This window comes from Corvus brachyrhynchos, unplaced genomic scaffold, assembly GCF_000691975.1.
Source record: "Corvus brachyrhynchos isolate BGI_N302 unplaced genomic scaffold, ASM69197v1 scaffold10, whole genome shotgun sequence".
Classification (NCBI taxonomy): domain Eukaryota; kingdom Metazoa; phylum Chordata; class Aves; order Passeriformes; family Corvidae; genus Corvus; species Corvus brachyrhynchos.
The window spans coordinates 10,324,204-10,344,127 of NW_008236180.1; the positions used below are offsets into that span (position 1 = coordinate 10,324,204).

Consider the following 19,924-nt stretch of genomic DNA (forward strand, 5'->3'; position numbering starts at 1 on the left):
CGGCCTCTCTTGCAGCTCTGGGGCATGGAGGGGAAGGAGAGGTGAGGAGAGCCGGCCCCCGCGCCCTGCCCCGCGCCGCACCGTGCAGCGTCCAGCCTGAGGGGGACCAGCGATGCCTCTGGGGATGAATAAGCATGGATCTCGCTCTACTACCTCTTTGCCTCCAGACCCCACCGAGATCGTCAGGAGCAAGGCCTGCTCCCGAAGGGTCAAGCTCAACGTGGGGGGGCTGGCCCACGAGGTTCTCTGGCGGACCTTGGACAGGTTGCCACGGACCAGGCTGGGTAAGCTCAGAGACTGCAACACGCACGACTCCCTCATGGAGATCTGTGATGACTACAACCTGGAGGAGAACGAGTACTTCTTTGACAGGCATCCCGGGGCATTCACCTCTATCTTGAACTTCTATCGTACTGGTAAGCTGCACATGATGGAGGAGATGTGCGCCTTGTCCTTCAGCCAGGAGCTGGACTACTGGGGGGTGGATGAGATCTACCTGGAGTCCTGCTGCCAGGCCCGCTACCACCAGAAGAAAGAGCAGATGAATGAGGAGCTGAAGAGAGAAGCAGAGACCCTGAGGGAAAGGGAAGGGGAGGAATTCGATAACACTTGCTGTGCTGAGAAAAGGAAAAAACTCTGGGACCTCCTGGAGAAGCCCAACTCCTCCGTAGCAGCCAAGGTAAGTGTTCTATGTCTCTGTTGTCTACTGGCTCCTGACTGGTGATGCTTACCTGAGGTGTTGTCCTGCTGCCCTTGCTTAAATGTCAGGGCACTTGTGGCTGGCTGGATGGATGCTGTGAGTGAAGGAGAGAAAGGCCTCTCATATGCAAATGAATTTTAATGTTTTCTGGGGGTTTTTGGTAGTTTGGAAGGGATCTGGTTTGAGTGTCCCTGGGGCAGCCTAGGCTGCTCAGTGTGGAAGAAGCTTCTCTGAGCAGTGGGTCAGTGCACAAAGACTGCTGTGGCTGGACATTTTAGACTTGTTACCCAGTGGCCTGTGTTGGTGCAGTCTGTAATAGAGATTTCTTTGGGCCTAAAACATGCATGTCTTCTGCTGGTTAATCAAACTGGCTTTCAAGCAGCCAGTTCTGCTTGAACTCTTAGACCCAGGTGCAGTGAGGAAATAATGCCTTCAATTCCAGGGCTTAATTTAATTTCGTTTTTTGTAGTGAAATGCATCTCCTACTTATTTGTATCATGCACTCCTAGGCTGCATGTCTGCTAAAGCTGGTGTTTGAATTCCATCCTTTTTCAAGTCTTCCCTGGGCAAGTGATGCAGCTCTGTCAATAGCTGAAGTGCTGCTTACTCTGAAGTTGGTTCCAGTGAACAGATCTCCTTGAAGGTGTTTTGAAGATAAAATCCATGTTGGGAGAAACCAATGTCAGAGTTGGCTCTGATAATTTAGCTGCCTCATGTTAGTCACATTTTCTTTAGTGAGGAAAATCTCTGCGAACACAGTGATTCAGTAACCATGGGGACAAAAGTGAAGGGGGAGAGGTTGAAAACTGTGGGATGAATAACTGAAAAGCATGAGAGACTGAGCAGTAGGGACCAAAACTTGAATTTTCTATATACCCACATCCTCACTGTATGGCAGAGAAGCTGCAAGAAGCCCTGGCTTCCCTCTGTAATGCACCTCTCTCCGTACAAACATCTGCAAACGCAGACCTTGGCTCCATCCATCCCTTAGGGAGTCTGGCTTGGGTGGGCTACTTGGGAAAACAGACTTCTTTACCTCTTTTTTTTCTCTTCCCAAAATGCTGCATATCATGAACCAAGAGCATGTATGAAACTTGGGGAAGAGATTTTATGAGGTGTGGACTGGCTTATCCCGGCAGGGGAAGGGGAGGCAGGGGCTGCCTGCTAACGCCTGAACCCATTATCCCTTTTTTAATGACAAACAGAGCCCCATAGTGTCTCTATCTCTCCAGTGGCACAGATGACACTGTGATGAACGCATTAATAATTTATAAGGCTCCTTTGGCACAGTCTTGGAATCCTGAAACACAGGCCCCAGGCTTTGCTGTCTGTGGCACTGACTCAAAATCCATTAGAGACTGTTGATGTTCATGATTTATTGTATATGAGCAAGGGTCATTCTTGCCAAATAAGTGTCTTTTGTGATTTATAAATTAAATACTCTAGCTTCATTTTCTGAGAAAATTCTCGGAGTAAGTGCACTCGGCATTGCAGGCTCTGGATTAATTGAGAGGGGTTGGTAATGCATCATTACCCTTAGCATTTAAAGCTGCCGTTCTGTGCCTTCATTACTGCAATGAAAGTGATGCTGTGTGTTCCCAAACCTCAAATATTCCAGCAGTTCCCAAACACCGATTCCCACTCCTTTCATGTGTAGCAGGGCAGACAGGCCTGATGAACAATTAGCTTAGCAGGCGGGGACAGAAGTGCTGCTAGGCCTATTCTTTATCCAATTTGCTCCCTGCTGGTGGATAGCTTTTCCCTCGTGCCAGAGTGTGCCCTTTGCTTTGATCACCTTCCTGAGAATTCAATCCACATATTGGATAGGTTGAACTCACTCTTCAACTTCTGATGGAAGGACAAGGGGAGAGGGACTTGGCAGCCTGACCCGTTATCTGACCTATCCAGCTGTGCCCAGGCTCCCTTTTAGGCTGTGTGTGCTGAATCTGAGCCTCTGCCTGGCAGTTTCTGGCCAGCTTTCCTCAGCTGGCTGCTCACTGGAGCACTTCTGCGGAGGCCGCGGGCCTCCGGGAACTTCTGTCACCTCTCCTAAAGCCAGACTCCCTCTGCTTTGCCAGGTCTGGGAGCTCAAACTGTTCCTATGGAAAGGGAACAAAGTAAACTGTTGTGAGGCTTAACATCACGCAAGGTCCTAAAACCACCGCTGGGGAAATCTGAACTGCTCTTGTTTATTTTTTCTCTTCAGACTTGTGCCACTCAGTGCAAAGGGTTTTCCATGCAACAAATACAAGATGCCTTCATGTTCTCTTTAAGAAGTCAGGAAAATGGCTACAAGTGCAAGTTCTCCCCCCGAGCCAACCTAGGGACTGTGGCTGCCAGCATTGGCTGTATTTTAACATTTTCTGCACAGTACCTCGCCTGTCCCCTCCATACCAGCTTACTCCAGGGTTATACTGGGACCAGTTAAACAGAGCTGGTTTTTATTTGTTTGGTTTTCAGGGATTTGGGTTTGCCTTTTTTTTTTTTTTTATTCTTGGGTGGTTTTTGTTGGTTTTGTTTTCTATGGATTTTATTTTTATTATTTATTTAAAGGGGACAATATGTGGTGTACCCCAGGGTGGAAAATAGCATTCATGTAACAGAAGAAGAATCTCCCAGACCTTAGTTTTTGTTTCTTTCTTATCCACTGGAGATTTACCCATATCTTCTGATTGCTCTGTCTGGCTTTGAAACCAACCACCTCATGGCAAGCAGGCTCTTACTTATTTGTGAGGCTTCACCCTGTACGTGACTGGAGAGAACACTCTTGGATTTTATAATTCCCCCTCCTTGAGAGGCTCCAGGTTTGCAGAGGAGGCGCTGGGCGGGTGCTGGGGCTGCAGCCCTGCTGCCACCCCGCAGCAGCAGAGGGGTGAGTGCTGCTCTCCCTCAGGCTGTGCCCACAGCACCGGCCCTCTGGGAGGTGTCAGACCCACGGCACCGCTCCAGCTCGGCCCCAGGGGCAGCCAGGGCATCCAGTGCCCGAACTGGTTTCAGTTCACCCCCCAGTGCGTCGGGCTGCCCTGCACTCCCCTCGCCCAGAGGGAAAACCCCCGTGTGCAGAATGGAGCACTTGAGGGACCTGCCCTCTATCAAATGAAAAAATATTTATCAGGCAGTTATTAAATAAAACTGTTCATCTCCCTCTAACTTTCGAATATATTTTAAAGGATCTGATTCTCCCATTTCCTGTGGTTATTTGCCTGCATATCCCTGAGAAATACTCACTGCAGGCTTTGTGGATGCTTTCTCCTCTTCCTGCAATCACTGTTTTTGCATGTTCATGCTTATTTTTATCATTCTCCCAGTCTGTCTTAATAGTTTGATGGCTGTTTCTTGGTTTTGTTTTTTTTTTTTTAAATAGTATTCTTTGTGTACTTTGGTGTACTCACAACATCCATTTTTAACCACAGAGGACTCTGGTGCTCGCTTCTGTCATGGTTTACTCTAGAAACTGACGGGGTGCAGATATTTTCTGGAGAAGCTTTTACATTTTGTTGCATGGTAGTTTTCCTTTTGTCAGGAAAGAAGAGCGGCTCTCCAGAAGCCAAGCAGAACTGCTGCTTGTCCTCGGGGCTTAGTGTCCATGCCAGGGCAGTAGTGGTTAGCACTGCTCCAGCATTCTGGTTTGGGCTTTTAATCCTAATTGCTCCTTCCCTTGCCAAGGCTAAGCCTGGGCAGCTGGTTCCTGTCACCCTCAGCCCAGCTACCAGTCCTGGCTTGCCAAAGTCCCTTTGGAAGGTGTTGCTTTCCACTAACCAAGGCTAGTTAGGGTCCATGGGTCTCTCACCTGTCTGGCCCTTGGGAGAACCAGCCTAGCTGTAATTCCAACAATTCGTGTGGTATCCTGAAAAATAAAAACCTGCAGTTGTTCATGCTCTCCAGTATAAACAAATAACAAATCAGACCAACTCAACATCTGAGATTAACTTCCATGGTTCTGGAAATTCTCTGATCACCAGGACCCTTCCAGCAACCCTGCAAGAACATTGCCCTTTTTGCTTCTTGAGAGGAAAGTGTTTCTTTTCCTCCTTTAGTCCTTACAAATTATTTCCCCGATCAATATTTGAGCAATTAGTGTTGCATGGGGTGGGGAGGGGGAAGTCTGCTCGTCTTACAGACTCCTCTGCATGTGCTGGTTTCATCTATTTTTCTCTTACTGTCCTGAAGGCTGAGAAAAACACGATGACATCACCCACTTTGCAAAAAGCTTCTCTGCATGTCAAGTAGGATGTGCACTTCCTTTCCTCCTCGCTGCCTCCACTTCCCACTTGTCCCTGTCCTGTTGGGAGCTCAGCTGCAGTGATCCCTCCCTTCTGACAGGCTATTTCTCATCTTTTCCCCTGCTCCTGCTATGCCTTTGCCAGTGCAATAATATCACATTTATCCTTGAAAACATGCAACTCCAGTTCGGTAATCTCATTATGCATGCCTCTACATTCCTTGAACAGCTTTTCTCTGCTGCCCACTGCTCTCTGCTGCTAATCTCTAGATGCATTGCTTAGGGACTGGGGAGGATGCTCTGTAAGCTCTTTTCATATTATTGTTGATAGTAGTGACAAAATAAGAATGATAAAAGCCTCTTGGAGATGCATTTGCTACATCTAGAGCGTTCTTCCCCCACATGGGCTTTCTATTCCTGGTCCTCCCTTATGGTGTGCAGTTTTCATTCATCTCTAAACCTGCCTGAATTTAGCATTTGGCAGAGGAAACCCCTCTCCTGAATTGCAGGGGTCACATCTTAGCCATGCCTTGTCTGTCTCCAAGGGTCCCATCACAGGGCAGATGTTGACTTTGACTGTTAAAGCCAGATTGCCCATATTTTGCCTCCATCTGTAACTTTTTTCCAGTGTGATGCAGCTACTGCCTTGGCTTTTTTGCTATATATAGGAGACTTTTTCCCTTCATCCAAAGTGAACTCCTATCTTCAGAGATCCTCAAAAGCAGAGCCTCATTCCAAAGCCTCTCCCCTGGGTTCAGGGTTTTGCCAGTTTGGTCTGTAGCTTATCCCTGGGCTTCTAGCACAGCACTGTCCTGTGGACACACAAATGACTGCTGTTCTGGATCAATCTCTTTTCATCCTGCAGCTACTTTCTGGGTCTTGTCCTTCTAGTGGACTTAAATCTTTTGTCTGGGGAGCTCTAATTCCTGTGTTTAGTTCCCTGCAATGTCCTCTGTGTCTGTCGCACCAGTGGACCTGCCCACAATGTATTGCTGTGTGGCCAGTTCCCAGAACTCCTCTCATTATAGCCTCCACAGATTCCCAGCTGGGGGAGAAAACCTGCACCCTAGTGAAACTGCCAGCTTGGTAGCTGTGTCCTGTGATTCTTTCCTGGCTCTAAAGGAGTCCCTGTAACATGGCCTGGCCGATGGCCTCGCAGCCTGCATGGGATGCATTTGCCAACAATGAGCTTGTTCTAAGCTCTCCAGGTGGGATCCTCCTTCAAAGGTGAGCCTTTCCCCAGAGCTGCTATTTCAGCCCTTGGATCCAGCAGGCACTTGCCTGGTGCTCCTGCCTGAAGCTGGTTTGAGTTCAGCTGTTTCCAATCCAAGCCTGCAGCTCTGCAGTCTATAGAGAATGTAGAAAAGGAAAGTTAATTGTTAGGCCTTGTATTTCTTTTGATGTGCTTGCCATCCAGTCCATGAAGCACCAGTATGCACGAACACGTGTGTGTTGGCACGCTCCTGGATTTTTAACTTCTCCGTAACTTCCCGCTTGGAGAGCCTGAGCATCCACATCCATGAGAGCCCGCCTGCCTCTGGAGGGAAGTGACAAGCTTACATGCTTGTGCTGAATTCCTTGGAGGACGTGTGCTATAGAAGTACAGTCAATGCTATTTTTAAAGCACCAGCTCTCATTTGTACCTTTGAAAAAAATCTCTGAGAAATTAATTCCCCTCACTGCTCAGTGTTCTCCCATCCTGTTCAGCCTGAGAGCAGACAGGGTTTGAGGTGCTAACATCACCAGTCAAAAAGTAGAAAATCTTGCAACAATGGAAAATTCCTGTTTTGTTCAGCTGTAACTGCAGAGGTTTAGTAATAATGGGATTCAGAGGAAAAGTTCTGGGCCCAATGCCCCCAGGATATGCTGGTGTGGTGTAATGTGCAGGTGTAGCCTTGGTAGGTACCTGTGTGAAGCACCTGCACATGTGGCCAGGCTCTGCCCTGTGCTGACCATGACAGTGTCCAGAGCTGGCTCTGCACAGACACTCCAGAGCTCCGTGGAAAAATCCATTCTTCTCTTAACTCTTCTTACACAGTGGGATAAATATCCTTGCCATCACATTCTTCTTTTTACCCATTTTTCCAATCACAATGTCCTTCTGATTTCTCATGATGTGACTGCCCTCATGGAGAGGAATAATCCAATGTTACTTTTACAACATGAGCATTGCTATTTGTCATTGCTAATGGCAAAATATTTATGTCAAAGAAAGTTCACAGCTGCTCACTTAGTTCTTACAATAAACACAGTCACTGTGATTTACTCTATGGAGAGACCCAGCAGAAGCACGATGGGGCCACTGCACTCGAGCAAGGCATTAATATGAGCCTTCTCTCGAGAAGCTCTACACCTATGTTGTCATGTTAAGGCAGACAAGGATCAGACCCTGGCTGTGATGAGAAGAGTTGGGTCAATTCCTAGATCATGGGGAGGCTCAGCTCCCTCCTGGGCTGGGTTGGTTTCCCAGGGGCTGCCCCAGGGCTGGGTGGTCGCTGCCCTAACGGGGCAGAGCTCTGGGGCTGGGGGTGAACGGGCTCCACACTGCTCTGTGCCAAGCACTGAGGACCTGCTGACAGCACAGGGCTCCCTGCCCCACACCCCACTGCTTAACTGGCCTGCCCAAGCTGCTTTAGCCTTGGTGCTCTTTATCCTTAGGCTGACCTTGCCCTAAATTCAGTCCTTGGGGCAACAGCCTCATGTTCACCTCCCGGTGTTCCTGGTTACTCAGTACAGCAACACTAAACCTTGTGGTAAGCTTCCCCCTGAGCTGGCCTGGTCTCTGCTTTCTCCCCCTGTCCTAGCTTCTCTTCTGGCCTCTCCTGTCCCCTATACAGCCTGGCACCAGCTGAACGTGTTCACCAGCAGGCCTTGGTGAGGGCTTGTTCTGATTTCTAATGAGAAATTCTACTCTTTATTGTAGGGATAGCCTGGAAGAGGGCTGAGGTAAGCACTGTGCCTTTGTGCCTGGCCATGGCTCTTCCCAAGCAGATTTATTTTTTAGGACCCCGGTAACACCAGCAGCCCCAGTCCTGCTTCTGTGGAGCGTAAAACTCCCACTGAATGTATTTGGAACAGATGAGTATTATAATGTCTGTGCTCATCAAGCAAAGCTCTCAAAGTGCTTTGAAAAGATGGATTAGTTGAGGCCAGGACAAACCTGTGATATATGTATTATCCCCATCTTAAAGTGAGGAGGTGACCATTGCCCAAGGTCAGTGAGGAAGACTGGGTGGGGAGGGGGGACCCTGGCTTCCCACTCTCCCATGTCACCAGGGCATTTTCATGGGATAGATGAGCTTCCCGTGGTCCCTGGGCACTGCCCATGGTGAGATCTTACAGAGGGAAAGGTGCTGGCAGCCCTCTGGCAGTTTATTCAAGGGGATGGAGAGAGAAAACAACCCACTCCTTGTTTAGGCACAGGTGTTCCTACTGAAATGAGCCCAGCCTGCATGGGAAAGTGCTGGCAACCTTTGTCAGGTTTGAGGGATGAGTGGTTACAGAAAAATAGCAGGTTTTCCTCTGGTAGATCTAAAAGCAGAAGGTCTGTACTGGGGTGTTTTCAGCATGCTTTGATGCAGCTCTGGCTCCAGGGAGGCGATGCTGCTAAAGTGTTTTGAGCAAGGGAGTGCAGATGTCAGAGTAACATATAGAAAAACCTGTGTTGTGAAATGATTCAATAAATCAGAATACATATCTGCTAGTATATATTGATATGTATGAACACATATTAAACCTGTCTGTCAATGTGGGGATTCCTTTTTACCAAAGTTAACCTGTGTAAGGAAGGTATTTATTTTCAATTAAGAGCTAATCTGTGCAACCAGCTCCACTTTGAGCACAACAAATGTAATGAATGACTCCAGTGTTACAGGAGCAGTGTCTCCTCAGACACCCCAACTGCCACCTTTGGTAGAAACAGTACTGGGGTGAAGGAGAGGGTCAGAGCATGGGCTGTGGGTAGCTTGGGAGCTCCCTTCAGCCTGGCCTCAAAGATGGATCCACGTTTTTTGGCATGTTCCCCCTTTCTCTGTTCACAAGTCTCTCCCAGTTCCCCCTGTGATTCCTGTGAGGTTTTGCTGAGGTTTGCAGTTATTCTGGTCCAGTGATGTGGACCATTGGTCCAAGGGCTGCGGATGATTTGTGACCCTTCCCTGAGCTGCTGGCACTGCAGTGGGGGGAAGGTGGCCTTAGCTCAGCACTGGGCTCTTGGCTGTGTGTTTGGGCAAGAAAAATGAACAGCAAAGCCAAAACCAAAGCACTTGTTGGTACTCAACTAGTATTGATAACATCCATCAGGTATCTGTCTAATCTGATAAAAAACCTACGTCACTAACAAAAGCTGGTGAACAGTCAAAGCAAATTGAAGGAACAACTTATTTGAAAGTTCTTTTTTTTTCTGCTGTACATAATCAGTTCCTTTTATTATGAGCTGAACTTATTCAATGCTGTTTGGACTAGGATTTGTGCAGAGTCTCTAGCCAAAAGCACAGATTAGTTTTGTTTTATTTTATTTAAGTCCATTTGCTCTTGGCTCATTTTTGAACAAAATGGAGCTGTAAATCTCATTTGCAGTACATAAACAGTATAAACACCAGAAATGCTCTCTCATTGGTACTGACAGGCAAAATGTTTCTAAAGCATGATTATGCTTACTAAATGTTCAGAGTCAAGATTCCTTGTGCGTATCTCTTTAAAAAACCCCTCATTTTGCTGAAAGAATAAATTGAAGGTGTGAGCAAAGAGGTCTGTTGCAGTGTCACCACATAAAATCTTTTGTAGGGGCAGGAACTGTAGTCAGCACCCTTCCCATGGCAAGGAATCTCCTCCGTGTGCCAGCTGTGCTTTGCTTGGGTGGTTCAGTACTATCCAGTGGCAGTGTAAACAGGGAATGGAAACACGTAATGGCACGAGGCACCACAAGCAGCAGCTGAGATCTATCACTGGTAGATTTGTATCACTGTGTCCACTCTCTTCCTGTCCTTCTCTGCAGTGCTTTGGTGTCTGTCTGTCCCTGGCTTTCTCTGTCCTGCCATCTGAGTGCATCGTGTTTGTCCTCCCAGTTGCCGTGTCAGGTAGAGCAGTGTGATTGTCCTGGTTTATTTGGAGAGGGTGCAGAGGCATCTCAGGGTCTGTGATGGAGAAGGAGGCAGAGTTGTAATTCACCCCTAACCTCTGGGCCCCTTTTTCTCTGGTGCAGCTGGATCTCAGCCGTAGGTGTTCTAAGCGGCAGCTGCAGTACACGAGAGCTGGCCACTTCTGTGGAACTGCCTAGGAATCCATGAGATTGGGTTTCTTCATATTTCTGGGAATCGGGTTTGTGTCTGGCACGTTCTCAGCTCTAAAAAACTTGGTTCACACAGCTGTGATTTTTCTGTTTGTTTGAAAATGTCCATCTCTTGCTCTGCACACTTCATTGCTTCTGCAGTGCATGCTTTTGTCAACCATAGTGACCACACATTAAACAAACTCTCTACTCCTTGTAATTGGTGCATTTGACCACTTCCACTATTAGCAATGTCTGTAACATCCCTGTTCTTCTCCATATCTGGCCACTCTCAAAAACTATGGATTGCTCAAGTGTCTGGATAGACAAGGAGTGGAACTCACTTCCTCAGGCAGTGCTTGCTGTCTGTCTTCCTGGTGGAATGAGGAGCTTTCACTCCTTGTTTACTTACTCGTGAATTTTTGGTAAGTCTGTCCTTCATAGCATAAAAGTTTAATCTTTTTAGAAAATAAAAAGATAAAAAAAAAAGCGTTGTCTTCCCTCCTGTCAATGTGCCAGAAGTTTATTAATAATACATAATAATTATACGTTGTGTTTCTTAGCTGCTTTCATGTGAGGATCTAAAAGCGCTTCACAAACATTAATTAAGTAATCCTCACGCCTGTCTGGTGCAGTAACTATTGCTATCAATCTGCACTGAAACATGACAGTGCAGAAGAAACAGTAAATAAGAAAATCTCCCAGATACAGGCAAGAGCAAAGCTGGTCTAGAAAGCTGCCATCGTTCCGTGGCTGGACTTTGTGTGAATCCAGCGGTTTCCCTGCCAGTGCATCGGCGCCATTCCCTCTGGGGCTCAGGGGTGTTGGACACAGGCTGGACGCAGCAGATAGGAGATTTTCTTGACCAGTGCAGTATTTTCTCTGCTGGCAGGAAGAAAGTTGTGATTGGCAGCAGACCCTGCATCCTGGGTCAGAGCAGCAGAGCTGGCGGCAGCAGCTCTCTCTGAAGCAGCCTCGGCAATGGGATTTACTGATCCTTGCTCCAAGAGAGCCTCTGTTTGTTACCCTGGGCAGGAGGGGTCCTCAAGGGGCAGCCCAGCAAGTCCCTTGCTTGCAGTGTCCCACAAAGAGTCTCTTTAACCCTCAGCTGACCACCCAGGGGACCTTCACAGTTTTTGTGGTGTCCCCACAAAATGCTGCTCCCTCTCTTCTGCTCACAAAGCTTTAGGGAGTCCTGCACAGGTGGGCTGCAAAGCTCACCTTAGTTCTTTCCTCTCCGTCCTTGGACTGAACTTCTCGAGCACCTATGTCTCATCACCTTGGCTGGCGTTCCTTAGGGATAGCTTTAGTTAAGGTAGAACAGAGATGAAAAGTAAAGAAACACCAATGTTCTGTCAGCAAATGCCTCCTCAGTTTGCAGCTGTAGCTCATACCTGTTGCCAGGGTGCTGAATTAAACTCAGGGCAGTCACCACACAATTATTTTTCGCCTCTAATCGTTCCCAGGTAAGAGCCTGATTGATCTCAGCAGGTTTTGCAGTGCTCAGCTGAGAGAAGCCGTGTCTTTGGGAGGTGTTGCCTGTTACTGTGAGGCAGGTGGGCTCACACAGCAGCAGGCTGGGATTGCACTGGGAAGGACCTGCCAGGTTTTGTGGTGCTCTTGGAGAGCTGATGTCAGTGTTGGGAGGGACTCCCAGGCGGTGGCTGGGCCCAGTTTCCCAGGAGTGCTGAAGACTCTGTGGTACCACGAGAGCTCTCAGACATCTCAGCCTCTAATTTCTGTTCGTGAAGGAGATGTCAAATGATGTGACTGGCATTTACTTTTGGTTTATTTTGATAAAGTGGTGGGTTTGGTAACTCCAGGTATATTGGATCCTACTTACTGTTATTTTGATCCTTTAAAGTAAATTTGAAGCAGATGAAGTGTAGTCTAGGAATTATGATTAATTCCTACTGGTCAGAGCCCTGCTAGCCCTGCCTTGGCCAAAGCCAATGTCATCAAAGGGAGTTTTTCAGGAGCAAGAACCTCATGCATTCTTCATGCCACCCAAGGTGCTGACAGACCCAACACTCCTTGTATATGTTCTGACCTTTCCTGACTCCAAGTTCCTGCATGTGGCTCAGCAGGACAGGACCCTTCTGGGCTGTCCTGATTAAGAGATATTTCCACCAAACATAAGATGTGCTGCATTCTAGAGCACATCAGGTATCAGAGTGCATTTTGCTAATTGACATGTTTGTGCTCTCTCTGTCTGTGCTTACACACAATGTTATTCTATAGGTGTAACTTTAGACTTCCTGCAATCCCAGAGAATGGTCTCATTTAACAGCTGCAGCCCTGGCCAAAGCTCCAGCACATGCCTGCTGAAATACCAGATTTTCACCATGCTAGGCAAATGCACCAGGTCTCACCAGAGGGGTCTTTGGCCTCTCTTTCCTCTCTGCTGGTCACTGGGGCAGGTGCAATTCCATTATTTTTGCATGTTTATTAAGCTTGAGAACACATTTGGTGAAGTTTCTGGCTACGAATGAATGGCCATGAACGAAACCCACTTGACTTAATAGTTATTTTTAAAGATGCTCTTAAGAGCTTCTGTAAAGTGGCTCTGAAACACTTCTTAGTTTGCACTGTCTTCTGGAAAATTTGCTTCATGGTCCAGATGACTTGGGCATGGCAATGCCACTTCCAGGAGTTATAGATGTAATTAATTTAATTTATAAACTCTTTATAGGAAGTTCTGTCTTTTTGTTCTGTGTTTATATAGCACTAAGTGCAACAAGGTCTTGACTCACCGCTCGTGTATGCTACCCCAAAACGAGTAATAAATACGTTTTACAGAGAAAGCAAAAACTGCTGTAGAAAGGTATGGGATCAGTCTCCCTAATTGCTGATCCCATTAGCAGACTGGCCTGCTTCCCCAGCAAGAGCGGCAGGAGGAGGACGTGCCTATGGCTGCTCAGCCCCTGGGCTGGGATCCCGGTGTCCAGCAGGGCTCGGAGCTGTGGGGAGCAGCGAGGCACTGAGGGACCACTGGGGCAGTGCTCTCCAGAACAGCGAGTGGGGCAGATACAGGAACCCACTGCTCTGCCTGTCCCTGCTTCCCTCACCCAGCCGCTTGTGTCCCAGGTTTTGCTGCTATGAACGAACCCCAGAGCAGCCGTGGGATGCTCCCGGGTGCTCCGTGCCAGGGGCAGCCCAGGCACTGCTGGTGCTTTCCTGGCCTTGTTTGAGGGGAGGTGTGCAAGGGAAGGAGGGTTGTACCTGCAATTGCTGTGATTTCGCATGCAAATCAGGCAGCTGGAGTATGCCAAGGTGTCTTGAAGTTTATACAAGCAATTACTTAATCTGTGTGTAAAACCAGGATAATTGTGTGAGTTGCGTGAGGTGCAGTTATGTGTTGAAATGGTCAGCAATACAGAACCTTTCTATTTGTAATTCATCATCCTGAGAGAAATTATGTCTCTTCCTAAATTCATTCTTTTTTCTTTTTCCACCAGGTCCTTAAGCAGTTCATATCTTTGCTATCTTATCATCACTTGTTCCCTCTATTATCACCTACCTGTTGGAATAGTTCTTTTCCTTAGCATTTTCCAGGGGGAATAAGCCATAACACTGGCAGAAGGCTCCTTCTTCCTGCTCACAAAAATGATCTTTTTCATTAAAAGTGCATTGAAACCCCCTCTTAAAAAAGGCTGGCTGTTTCAGTTGAAGTCCTTCACCATTGACCTCCTTGCTTCTGTTCTTTCGCAGGTCCTTCTGGTGAGTCCAGTAGCTCTGTGTCCTTGGAACTCAGCTCCATGGTTTGTCTTCCCTCCACACCCTCCCCAAAGTGCTGGGCAGTGCCACGGCTGCTGTTGGCACATCTGGGTCATGGCTTTGCTCCGAGTTTCCTGCACAAACTCCAAAAGGGGATTTTTACTCTCTTGCACCTCTAACCAACATCTGGAGAAATATCTCTTTGCTTCTGAGAGACTGAAAATCTCTCTTTGCTTTTCCCATGCTTGTCTGGTTGGACGTGAATCCTTTGGGCACCACTCCTTTGCCCTGTTCTTGTACATCGGAGCTCTAATTCAAGGGGCAAACCAAGCACAGTCTGTGTTTTCACTGCCCTGCTGGTGCAGCACCATTTCTGCTTGTGTTCTTCAGAAAGAACACAAATAAAGCTGAGTTTGGCCAGCTGTCTCCTTTCTGATTTAGTATCTTAGGTGGTCAACAGCTAATGATCAGTCTTAAATGTCACCTCTTTTCCTTTCAGACTGAGTCTTTAAACTGTTGGGATGTGTGAATACATTTTAAGTAAAGCCCCGATCCCTGTGCCAAGGAACAGAGCAAGTGTGGCAACGCTCCAGCCTTTGCACCTGTTCTGGTTTGCTCTTTGTGTGAAGTGCTGCATAATTGTCTTCTTCATTAGCTGCCTGCTGAATTCTGGTTTGTGAGGGATTAAAAACTCCAATGAATATGGATTATTTCAAATGTTTTCCTTTGGGACACTGTACAGAATGAAGATTTTTGGAGCTATATGTTCATGTAGTAACAAGGGATGGAAGATGCCTTCCCCCACCCTTTTTCAAAGTTACCTCTTCAGAGCAGGTGTCAGACAGAGCTGATCCTCCCTCTCTGCCTCTGGGCACACACAGGGCTCTGATCCAGCTGATCCCTCCAGCTGGGCCTGCCTGGAGGTGAAGTGAAACCCTTGCTAAGAGTGGGAAACTTCAGCACACACATAACTCAGTACTTGAGTGATCTCCTGGGAGTCAACAAGCCTCAAGCATCTTCTTAACATTAAGCGTGGAGCAAAGAAGGAGCACGTTAGGGTGCAATTAAAGGACCCATTTCACTGAGGAGGCCAGGAGTGTGTGCTGAGGAATTTTCTATAAAAATAGGGACATTTTCCTCCTCTAGTTAAAATTCTTAAGTGCTTCAGGTTAATGTGACATCTGCAACATCCAAGAAGCCTACAGAGATTTGTTTCTGTGGAACAGATGTTTAACAATCCAGATTTTATTTTATGTTTTTGTCTGTCTGGACACTTTCTTGTCATCTGCTTTTTGTGCCTGTAACTGTGACAGTGCTGGGCCCAGGAGCTGTGAGAAATGGCCAATGCAGGGAAGGAAACCTGGTTTTTTCTCTAATTCAACAGTTAGTCTGCCACATTCAGCTCAAATCCTTTCCCCTCTCTGGTGAAAGCAACACTTGATTCTCTCTCCTACTGGCATTGCAGAGCCAGTCTCATTGCAAGAGAGTGGGGAGAACTTCTTTTTGACCCCACTGGGAAATATCCTCCCACACTGCATAGCAAGGCCCCTCTGCAAGCAGAAATCCACGTGACAGCAGGTCCCTGGGCAAGGCTTCTCCCAGGACGGAGGGTGGGATGCCCTCGCAGGAGCTGGGTTAGCTCAGTAGCTGGGTAGGGGGGCTTGAAGCTTTCTGTCATTCTGAAGCCTTTTTTGCTGGGAAAACAAAGGGATAAAACTTCTCCCAGACTTGCAGCCAGGCGCTGGGCGGGAGCCCCGGGAGCGCTGCGGCCACGGGCACTGCCCAGCCCGGGGCACAGCCAGGCCTTTCTCACCAGGTAATAAATCCCAGCTCTTCACTGGCTGTGCAAGGATACTCTTCCTCTCCAGGTGAAGAACCACATGGCCATAAAATGTTGTAATGTAAACAAGGCAGACGTGGTGAGAATCCTGTTTGGACAGATTTATAGCCTGACCATGGAGCAGCAACCTTGCCTGGGCTTTGTGCCACCAGTAATTAATATGCATCCTGGGCTCTGTTTTCCTTCTGGACAGTGTCCTTCTGCATGCTTGTGTGTTAGACTATAAGCATGAGAGTCTGCTGTCTACTGAGAGAGACTTTCCTGGGGAGGCCGTGCTGGAAAGCTATTGCCCTGCAGATTGTGTGGAATTAGGGAGAGTGAATAGCCAAATTTGGGAGAGCAGCACTTCCCCAGCACATGTAAAGCCTCCAGGTAGCTGGCGCTGAGTCTTTGTGCAGTGATTATCATAAAGACAGTCAATGTTTGCCATAGTTTCTGCCTACATTGAGATGAGGAGGTTGCTGGAGAAACCACATCTCCTGACACTGAGCAGTGATCTCCAGCTCTCTGCCCCGTCTGTGCCATGTTTATGGGAGGCAGTGGTCGTTTTTAGCTGCAAATACCTACACCAAAGCTTTGAACACAATTTCCCTGCTGCTTATTTATTGCAGTCTAATTCAGGCAAGCATATCCTCGTAGGCTTCACTCAGTGTGTGCTTCCGTGAGGTCTGTACGTCCCCCCAAAGCTGATTAAAGGTGTGCTTGGGCTCTGCTGAAGGGAATCTGTGCCATGGAAGAGCTGGGTGTCTACTGAGACTGCCTGGAGCTCTGCGATGACACAGAGACACAAAGGTGTCAGAGACATGTATCACCAATAAACCCTCCTAGTAGCAGTGGTGGCAGTGGGGTCCCATTTGGCCCTGCCCCAAAGTGGCAGGAGACCAGATGAGGATAGATCATGCTGCCTCAGTATTTGCCTCCTGTCCTGAAATGCTGGGTGAAGCCACCATTTTATTTTCTCCTCCTGATGGCTTTTCTTGGAGCAGCATTGGTGTCCTTTGGTTTCCTCCTCTTCCAGGTGTTCACACCCAGAGGTGACCGCCAGAGTTATCACCCCTCCAAGCTGCCCAGACTTGTCATTTTTCAGACTTTACTCTCAGGTCATCTCTTGGGCATTCATTTGCACTCTGCACTTCCAAAACATGGAAAAGTAATGAAGGAATTAAAGGAAAATGCAGAGAGGGGAGAGAAACGGACCCATTTCATTCCAGGGGCTATGATCCCAGCACTGGATTTGGGCACAGATTTTCCACTGGGGCAGTCACTCACATATGAAATCCATTCTCATGATCACCTTTAGAGTAAATCCCTCCCTTTTCTCACAGTGCTTGTGTATGGGGGAGTTTAGGCATTGTGAGCCCTCACCCTCTGTTGGTAGGGTCACAATATAAAATTTGTCTCTAATTAATGACCAGTGACCTCAGGCCATTCAAAACTATCTGGCAAGTGAGGAGCACAAGATGCCAGCACACTGAAATCTGTCTCTGTCAGGATCTGAGTTTGAAGCAAGCCCTGTTGCATTGCTGGGTTGTTTGTCCTGTCATTAATGAGATTTCTCTGCCCTTTTCTGTCTCTGTTTGGAAAACACAGTGCTGGTAGGCCAGCAATCCTAGAAACATAGGCCTTAACAACAAAATCGACGTGGCTTCATTAGGCTCACTGCTCGGTGTGCAATTATGTTATTTTCTCAACAGCAAGTGGCTGCACCGGCTCGGGCGAGGAGAAGGGCTCAGTGGGCACTTGCTGAGGCTTCCTGGGGGGATGTGGGACTGGGGGGAGCCAGGGCTTGGCTTCACTTTCCAGCAGCTCTCACAGACTCCCTGGAGTGATGTTTCTCTGTGTGGTGTGGGACAGTTTAATCCTCGATAGTGTCTTTGAAGCCATGGAGACTGGACTGCAAAGGCTATCTCATGTCTGTGACTGAGGCACCCACTAGGGCTGGATGAAAGTCTTATGCAGCAAAAGATTCTGTGCTCTGTGACCCCACTGCATTTTATCCCAAAATAACTCAGTCATGGGGCAGTTTTACAGCATCTGTACAGGCCAAATTACTTCTTTGTAAAGAAACAGATTAGGTGAAAGACCTGGTTTTCTGATTGATGACTTAAGCTGTATTGACCAGATGACAGCCACTCTGAAAGGCTGGTTGCCATGGGATTGTCTGGTACCTTCAGGGGAAAAAAAAGGAAATAAAAATAGTTTCTTTGGGTTTGGTCTGGTTTGTATTCCCCTGCCACTTAGAGAGCTCTCTGGTGGTTTGTGAGATTCCAGGTGAGGTGGTAAGAGGAGAGCGGGCACTGGCGTGCTCCGGAGTGCCGTGCCAATGAACGGCATTCCACGTGCTGGTAAAGGCCTGAGGAAGCTCTGCACTGATGGTGCCTTCATGTCTTCATCCCCACAGAGCCTCCTGGCAGTTCCAGCCTTTCTGCAGTGCTTGAACTGAGTCTTCAGCCTGAGCTCTGAGCTGCAGGAAAAGCACCCAGTTCTCTCCTTTCCCTGTGGCAGCGGCTGCTGTCCAAGCGGAGCCCACAGCGGAGGCTCCTCACCAGATTCCCAGAGCAGTTCAGGGTCATTGCATGGCACCACACAGGCAGCAAGGCTTCTAAGCCTTTGGAAAGGTGCACAGAGTGTGGGTGGCATGGCAGGTTATTTGCTATTTGAGGTGAGCAACACACACTACATTCAAAATGACCAAACTGGTCTAATTATAGAGATAACAGCAGGGTTATGGTTGAGATTTCTGAGCAAATGCTTCCCCCACTGCTGGGGGAAGGCTATAAAAGTGCTGAATCTGTCAAATTTGCTCTTTTTAGATTTGTTGAATGGTACAAGGAGGTTTGTGTGGAGTAAGGTGTTTATATTAGCAGCGCTAACAATCGTGAAGGTCATAGGTAACCTGGAGGTGTTACCTATGGGATCCATCTTTAATGTACCAGCAGACTTCTAAATCTCTTCCCACTGCCCTCTTGCCTCCTTCCCATTATTAACATTCAGGGAAGTTCCACAGAAAGGAGTACTCTTAAAATTTCACACTCTCGTATAGGTGCAAACCATTCCTGGGGCTTGCACCATTAAAGAGAGATTTGCAGTCATCAAGATGATGGATGCTAAAGGCTCCCGAGCTTTTCAGAGGAGAGCTGCTCATTGACTGCAGGACAACAGTGTGCAGAAGGATTAGTACTCAATAAATCCATCACAGGAGTACCAAGATGTTATTACTTGGGTTTGGAATATCCTGAAATAGCTCACCACTTCGGCAATTTTGCATCATTGATGTACTCTCAGCTGGGTAATATGACTTTCTAGAAATTGATCGGATAAACTGAGCTGTTTTAAGAGTGTCTGTCTCTATTATTCATATATTTCTCCAATTTGTATTCCAGGAGAAATAATAATATTCTCTAGGGACACCATTCATTCATATGTTCAAAACAGAGCCCCAAATGCAAACACCAATAAAACACAACATGTTCCTAATTAACAGCCTCAGAGAGCATGACATCAGGCAGGTACTACCAGCACCTTAGAACAAAGTACACTTGGAACCAGGTGCAGCTATTTACCAAAAGCTTCCAGAAAGCCAGCAGTAAAACTGTTTGTTTTTCCAGCACATGTTGTGCACTTGCTGTTATTTCTCTAGATGGGAAGAAGCAATCTGAGACACTAAAAATACACACCTTAGACCAACAGAGCTGTAAAATGATGCTAAATAAACAGTAACTCAAAGAAATCTTCCCCAATACAATTTTATCTTCTGGGTGAGGCAGAAAAGGTTATAGGGCAGGATTTTATTTGAGGGGGGACGCTGGGCAGTGCTCTGGGCATGTCCCTTAGCGGTGAGGACACAGCCAGCGGGGGGACATACCAGGACAGCTGCCCTTGGAGCTCTTTGGTGCAGGATGTGAACAATGAAATCTGTCCTTTGAGATGAGCTCCGCTTCATCAGAGAGAAGGTGCAGCTGGTATTTTCCCCTCTGCAGTAAGGTGCAGGGCAGGAGCTGGGAACGGAGCACGGGAGCCCAGGACCGGCTCTGTGCCTTGGGGAGCTGCGGAGGCCGGCGCCAGGGAGAGGCAGCCACGGGAGCCTGTGGCTGGAAGCGGGGCTGGCTGGGGACCAGGTGCATGGGTTGTGTTGAGGACAGGCTGCAGAGAGGCTGTGAGGCATGAACCACAGGGATT

The 19,924-nt window shown here is 47.7% G+C and overlaps 1 protein-coding gene across 1 annotated transcript in view; it reads left to right on the forward strand.

Moving 5' to 3' along the window:
• The first annotated feature begins 6 nt into the window (after nucleotides 1–6).
• KCNB1 (potassium voltage-gated channel subfamily B member 1) overlaps nucleotides 7–19,924 on the forward strand; it is a 109,028-nt gene continuing 89,110 nt past the window's right edge. Inside the window, exon 1 of the mRNA XM_008635156.2 lies at nucleotides 7–679. Within this exon, the coding sequence (XP_008633378.1) occupies nucleotides 113–679 (567 nt within the window). The 5' untranslated portion in view covers nucleotides 7–112. The remainder of the gene's footprint in view (nucleotides 680–19,924) is intronic.